The sequence below is a fragment of the Chenopodium quinoa genome, unplaced genomic scaffold (genome assembly GCF_001683475.1).
Source record: "Chenopodium quinoa cultivar QQ74 unplaced genomic scaffold, ASM168347v1, whole genome shotgun sequence".
Classification (NCBI taxonomy): Eukaryota; Viridiplantae; Streptophyta; class Magnoliopsida; order Caryophyllales; family Amaranthaceae; genus Chenopodium; species Chenopodium quinoa.
The window spans coordinates 10713354-10720962 of record NW_018745684.1 but is presented as its reverse complement, the minus strand read 5'-3'; the positions used below and the strand labels follow the sequence as shown (position 1 = coordinate 10720962).

At 32.2% G+C, this 7609-nt stretch overlaps 1 protein-coding gene across 1 annotated transcript; it reads left to right on the top strand.

Moving 5' to 3' along the window:
- Positions 1–1200: 1200 nt before the first annotated feature.
- Positions 1201–7279, top strand: LOC110717935 (endo-1,3;1,4-beta-D-glucanase-like). Its single transcript, XM_021896733.1, has 8 exons — positions 1201–1351; positions 4008–4148; positions 4429–4450; positions 5775–5901; positions 6016–6106; positions 6249–6341; positions 6747–6850; positions 7020–7279. Exons 1-8 carry the CDS (start codon positions 1273–1275, stop codon positions 7158–7160), a joined length of 798 nt encoding a protein of 265 aa, XP_021752425.1. The 5' UTR covers positions 1201–1272; the 3' UTR covers positions 7161–7279.
- Positions 7280–7609: the final 330 nt, after the last annotated feature.

Genomic DNA, 7609 nt, shown 5'->3' with positions numbered 1-7609 from the left:
CACTTATAAACATCTCTCCAAAACTTGTAAAAAGGCGCAAGCTTTGAAATCATGACCACAAATGACAACTAAAACGCAGGAAATATTCAAGGTATACCAACAACTAACTATTTATAAAATACAAGTAATTACAATAAAATAAACCATCAAAAGAGGTAAACTACTAACACTTTGATCATGTATTATTTTATACAAGTAGTATAATTAAGTAGTGACAAAGCATTGAATCGACAAAAATGACAGTTTGATTAATCAAATGGGTCCTTTTTTATTATTTGAATCAACGTATTCTTTAGACATGGCTAGCTACTTTATTATTATATATAAAAGCAACTCTAATAATTGCTTTTAGGAACTAGTTTGCAATTTTTATAATTTTTAAGCTAATAGCCAAATCATTGAAGGATAATTCACTAATAGCTTGACTCTTGTTTCTTATGAAAATTATTATTTTTTAAAAAAATACAGTTTAAAAATCTAAATAATAACTAGCTTACCATTGGAGTAAACATTAGCTAGGAATATTAGCTGAAAATAATGATGTAGCAATTTAAGCTAGAAGATAAAATAGCATACCATTAAAGTTGATCTTAGCCAATTGCTTGGAAATATTTGACTTTTGATTGTTGAGCTAAGTATATCTTTGAAAGTAGAAGCATATACTGTGGAAGTTAATATCAAGACATATTCTTAATAATATTGAAGATAAAATCTCATAATATTGTGAAGATAATCACTCCTTGATTCTAGTCTTTCTACTTCCATATATATATATTAGATTGTAATTTTTATTCAACGAGTCTTGTATAAGACGGACTTGTGTTAATTTATTGAAAGACGGTCAATATGAGGATAACTTTAACCATTCTTATAGTAACTTTAACTCCTTTAAAGGTAACTTTTAATTTGTGACAGGTTTAATTTATTTTAATGTGTATTTTATAATAAATACATGTTATAAAAGCTAATATTATTAATCTACTATATTATAACTGTTTTTCTAAAAGTAAAATGTATATTAGAAAAATGGTAATTTTTATAGTATATAAACTTCATATATTTTTTGGATAACTTTAAACCGTCTTAGAATAAATGAACGTAAGTCCGCCTTAAATAAGAATTTGTGATCTCTATTTAAGTACATAGTTGACTTTGTTTTATAATGCTATTGATTAGGCTTGTATATAAAAGTACCCCGAGACTATAATATGAATTAAGCTTTCTCCAATCTTTCATATACTTCTCTATTGCTCTTCTTTTCTTACAAACTAAATGAGGAATTGTGAATTTGCATTGATAATTTTCGTATGTGCTCTGATATTTGTTCAATGGTCCTTTGTTGCTGCTCATGGTATGTCTTTTAATTGATTGTTGAGATTTTTGTTGTTTCTGCTCCTCTTTTTTTTTTTTTTTTTTTTTTGACGACATGCTTCATTGCCTCCATTATGTATTTGATCATTGGATTATGTTGATTTGTGCATCATGCCATTTGTGAATGCAAAATAATCTCGAGTTTATTTTTTTTAACGGTTTTATACAATTAGCACTATATCAATGATGGATCTTGGACCAAAAAAATAGAGGGTAACCTTCAATTTTTATTTATTTATTTGTCTATTTCACACAACATATTCTTTACACTTCTATTTAATAATAACTTGAAGAGTGAAGACATTTTAGGGGGTAATAACGGGGGAGGCCCTTATGAACATCAATGAAATCATCTATTGCATCATATTGAAGCCACGATTTTATTACTTGAATGAGCTGAATCTACATATAAACTTGGGTTAAATGACTTTACATCGAAAACATTTTATAGGGGGATAGGGATCGGAGTAGGCCAGTAAGCCCATACGAGCATCAATGAAGATCATCCACCGGATCATATTGAAGTATTGCGACTTGATTACTTCAACCTATCTACATATATAAAAATTTGGCTTTAATGGTTTCACATCGAATATATTTTAGTTGGTACTCGTACACCCTCTATTTGTTTAATGCATAGCTTGAGTTTGCACATTTGCCGAATACAACACTAATCATTAATATTTTTAATCATTGATAAAAAGAAAATTATAAAAATAATCGTTGTAATTAATCCAACAATATGCTCCTAAATTTTTTCTCCCTCTCACATTATTTCTAGTGATCTCATTCATATTTCTCTCTCTTAATTTTCCAAATTATTTATTCCTAATCATACCCACTTTTTTACTCCGCCAGTGGGTTTCCCGCTGCCAGTCCCAAGTCTGGATAAGGGAGGAGGGTTACGGTAGGCTAGTGACGGTCAGTGTAAAACTTTGTCACATCGCTTGACATGAGTCACAATAATTGAGAGTAGTACTAAGATGGGTGACCTCCTGGGAAGTCCTCATGTTGGTTCATGTAGCTGACTCCACTTATGGGATTAAGGCGTTCAAGCAGAAGAAAGAAGAAGAAGAAGAATACCCACTTTATTACTATCTTATTCTTTTACCTAAAACTATGTGTCCAAGTGTATGGGACACTTAAAAAAAACGGAGGGAGTATATAAATAGAGTAAAATCTCTAAGTGATACAATTTAAAAAAAAAAATTAAAATTAAATTAAATAAAATAAAAAATAAACGGAGGGAGTAAAAAACTAGGTCCCTAAAAACAAGCATCAATTAATAATTGAATATCATCCACTCCATATTGAAGTATACTACAACTTGATTACTTGAACCTACAAAAAGTCTTGGCTTAGAGCCTTTAAGGACTTCACATGGTGTTTGTTTTGGGGGCAGGGGAGGGGGGAATAAGGGTAGAGATTTGTAAATTGAGGGATAGATGTAAGAATAGAATTGTTCCCCATCCCAATACATGAAGGGATGATAAATAAGGAGGATACTAATAAAGTACATTGTAAGAAGTTAGGAGAACAAAAAAAAATAAAATAAAAAAAAAACCCTGTGTGAATGATGAAATATTTAAACTTATTTTCTCACATATCGAATTATAATTTTGATAATCAATATCTTTAATTATATATTACAGAACAATAAAAGATTTTAAAAGTTTAAATTGGAAAAATGTACATTGATTCATTGAGATTAATCCAACAATTTTTAATTCATACTTGTATGCAATTATACCTTGAGCAAAAGTCGAAATGTATCGGTGACTTATTGAGGGATAGATGAAACATGTTGTGTCAAATTTGTGATCGTTCTTGGTAAATAACGCGTCATGACTCATGAGCCTTTGACACTAACTCGATAGATTAATTAAAATATTAATTTTTTATGTATTTAATCGAAATACGGAAGATAGTGCATTTTTAAGTTATCAATTTTAACACTAATCTAATCCATTTATTGTATGATAAAGCTTGTGTTGACCACTAGATGATAAAGGTTTTACATCAACCCATTTATGTTGTTGTGTTAGGTTTGTCAACTATGAAGTACTTCCTTCGTTTCTATTTAGTTGACGCTTTCAATTTAGACACACATATTAAGGAGAGGAGAGAGAGAGAAAAGAGAATGATAAAGTAAGTGGGGTAGATAGTAAATACAAAATATAAAACTTACCCAAAAAAAAAAAAAAAAAAAAAAAAAAAAAAAAAAAAAACATGTCAACTAAAAATAAACTTTCTAAAAGAAAATACGTGGCAACTAAAAAAAAGAGGTAGGTATTATTTTTAAAACTTACGCACCAGCAATAAGCTAACATAATTAAACTTTCCCAAAATGCTCTATATTTCAGGATTGTGGAATGTTAGTTTGTATTCTTTTAAAAAAATTATGATTGTGTTACGGATCATTTGGCCCAAATAAAAATGAAAGTTATTTTAATTTGGATTTCGAATTGGATCCAAACCATTGAAATCTAACTTGGATTGGATTATTGAAATTTTTGTGGATACATTTTTTTGGATGAAGAGCATAATGAGCTTGCGAGTTGCAATGCTATATATGCTCAAAGTGACAAAGTCTGAATTTCTCTCCAGTTTATGCTTAACAAAATTGAAATTGGCAGGGCCACAATGCTGCAAGAATCCCCCAACTTTGAACCCAAACAGTGGAGCTGGGCATGTTGAAGTTATTGGTGGCCTCAATTCATATGTCACTGGCTCTTCTCATTCTAAACTTGCTATTCTTCTAATCTCTGACTTTTTTGGTAAGTTTTTTTGACCCAAATCCTTTATGAAATTCCTTTCAGTAATAAATCAAATTCCAATATATATATATATATATATTTTTTTTTTTTTTTTTTTTGTACTTAAAGTTGTTATTGAACTAATAATGTAAAAAGTCGAAATATTGTACAGTTGTATTATACAAACCAAAGTAGTAGTACATACGGAGTATTAGATTTTATTCAACTTACTTGCTATTATTGTGGCAATCAAAATGGCTGATCATTCTCTTTGCATTTGGTATTTGTATTTGTTTTGCAGGATATGAAGCTCCAAACTTAAGGTATTCTAGAGTATATACATCAATATTTGGGATTGATCAATTACTAAATGTTACGTTAAAAAGGTTATCCATAGGAGTTATTTTAATTATTTAAGATTCTAGTTCAGGTTTCACCCCCACCTCATATTTACTTATTTCATTTAAAAAAAAAAGGGAAATTTTCAATGGTGACCCCCAACTTTTGCTACGCACCAATGGTGACCTCCCTATTTTTTTATTATACAAAATGACCCTAATTATGAAATTTATCTTACTTATGACATTAATTAGTGTTATTTAGTTAATAAATAATTAACTATGGTTAGCTTTGAAAATTAAAAAACTAAAAAGAAAAACCACCACCCTAGCCACCACCTCCACCCTCATCCCCACCAAACGTAGCCAGGCCAGCACCACCTCCACCCTCACCGGAGCCACCGAACCCCTCATCTGAAACGCCGACCTCCCACCAAACCGCCGAACCATTGCCTCCACCCTTTCCACCGCGTAGACCTGAACCCTAACCTCACAACTTTCTCTCCTTTGACCTTCGATTCTCGCCGTGAGGTTGGTTTTGGTCGAGGAGGAGAGAGAGTGAGGGTCGTGGGTGGGGATTTGGGAATCTAACTAGCGATGGTCAAGGTAGAGCTAGCGCAGCATCACTAGCAGTCGGGGAGCCTGAGTAGCATCGCCGGCGGTCGGAGAAACCTAGGGTAGCTTCGCCGGAAAGGGTGATAGTGGCTGGCAGGTGTCATTCTTTTTGTAAAAAATAATACAAATCTAATCATAGTTAATATTTAATGAAATAAGGTTATGAGTGGGATGAAATTTTTAACTAAGGTCATTTTGTATAATAATAATTAAAAAAAAAATGGGAGGTTAGCATTGGTGCATAGCAAAAGTTAGGGGTCACCGTTGAAAATTTTCCAAAAAACACACACACACAAGTATTTTAAAGACAAATTTAGGGGAAAAAAAGAAGCTTAGATAAGTTTAGTCTGGGATGGATTGAGAAATACTCTTCACAATGGGTTGTGGAAAACTTCTATACAGTAGGAGCAGGCTAAGTCACTCTAAATTTCTTATTAGTGTTAGTCCAAATCATATAATTAAAAGTCACCATTTCTCCTAAAATTCACTAAAATAAAAAAACAGTTAAGTCTAATGCTTTATGCCATTAAACAAACAATATCTTCTTGTGTTTCTCCACTGCATGGTGAATTACATCCTAGAGCAATGTTAAAAATTTTTCTTAAGGAAGAAAACAAGAGAGTTTTATATTTTTTCTCTTTTGCAAAACATCGGACACTAACATCAACGACCTAATCATCCTATGTACGTATAGGAAGCTCGCAGACAAAGTTGCCGCTGCTGGTTATTACGTAGTTGTCCCTGATTTCTTCCATGGGGATCCCTACAATCCTGATAACCCTGACAGACCACCACAAGTTTGGTTAAAAGACCATGGAACTGTAATTTTTTTTCTTTCATTTTTTTTTTATTTGTACCTATTAGAATGAATGAATGTAAGTTTTTATTTAACTGATTATCGATTTGATATCTATGCATATGAATTCATTTCTTAGGACAAAGGATACGAAGAGGCAAAACCGATAATTGAGGCTTTAAAGCAGAAAGGTATATGTAAAATTGGAACAGCTGGCTTCTGTTGGGGAGGTAAGCTAAGGTTTCATACTTTTTTCCTTTATAATTGACTAATATTTGCAATTAGATGCACATGTTAAGTCATACTAAATAATTGTACTCATTAATTTCCTTTTCTTTCGTACTATAATTTTCAATCATTTACTCGATTCAGGTAAAGTGACTGCGCTACTAGCCCAAAGTGATGCATATATACAGGCAGGCGTTCTGCTACATCCTGCAGGGGTCACTGTGGATGATATCAAAGGTAAAATAATGGATGTCTTAGATTAATTAATTTGTAAAATTTGTTTTGTTTAAAGGGTTATGCGCCTTTGTTTACGTTGTCTACCCTTTTTGTGATGAAAGGGGTTGATGTCTTGATGGCAGGGGTGTTTGTACCTTTGGTATGTTAGAAATAGTAAAAGTAGTGTATTTTTAAGGTTGTTACTCGATCTTCATTCCTGCTCGAATGAAGCCGCCTGCTCATATTTATACTACTAGCATGTACGAACACACATGTATGTTATCATTGATCAAAGGCCAATGTCCGATCCATTGATGAGCCAATTCAACCCCATACTTAATTTGCAATTAAATTGTTGAAGCTCTTAATATTAATTACTTGGTTTTCAATTGAATGAACTTAAATCTTATTTGTTAATTATGACAGGTTTGAAGGTACCAATTGCTGTTCTTGGGGCAGAGTTTGACCAAGTATCTCCGCCTGAACTCCTGAAGCAATTTGAGGAGGCCATGAAAGCTAAGCATCCTAAGGTACGTCGATAATAAGATACAACATCTTTTGTTCTGGTGAAGAGATGATAATAAGGGCTTGGGTTGTGTCAATAAAAAAAAGTTTTGATCTGATGATACCAGCAGGAGAGAGTTTATTACGCCGTAATGTTGTACAGAAATCTAGCTTATGTGACTTGGTTGTTTATAGGTGGATGGATATGTGAAAATATTTCCTGGAGTTGCACATGGGTGGACAATGAGATATGACCCTAAAGATCCAGCTGCTGTTAAGTCTGCTGAAGAAGCTCATAAGGATATGTTGAATTGGTTTAAGAAATACATCAACTAAGACCACATCGTCACATTTTAAGTATGAAAATGTGTCAGATATTATGTGCATATATGTTCTATGACGTTATATTGAAGAAATAATCACCTAAATGTGTGACTTGTTGGTTAATCCATTCATATTCTTGTTTACTACTCCATACATACTACTACGTAATACGTATTCATTCGAATTAGAATTAGTTGGCAGCTTAATTGTTCATAATCCAAATCGCTCCCTATCAAATGCGAACTACATAGTATGCTGTATATTGCATATTTTAACCGAGGAAATAAATCTTTACAATATAACAAAGGTTATTTTCAAGTACTTACATAATATGGCTTTTTAATTTTCTATGACATGGGCTATACAATGTATTTCTAGGTTTTCTTACAATAAAAAAATCAAGACTCTTACTTTGGTTTGAGTAAGAGCATGACCAATGGTTGCCCAAGTCCAGTTGGTTA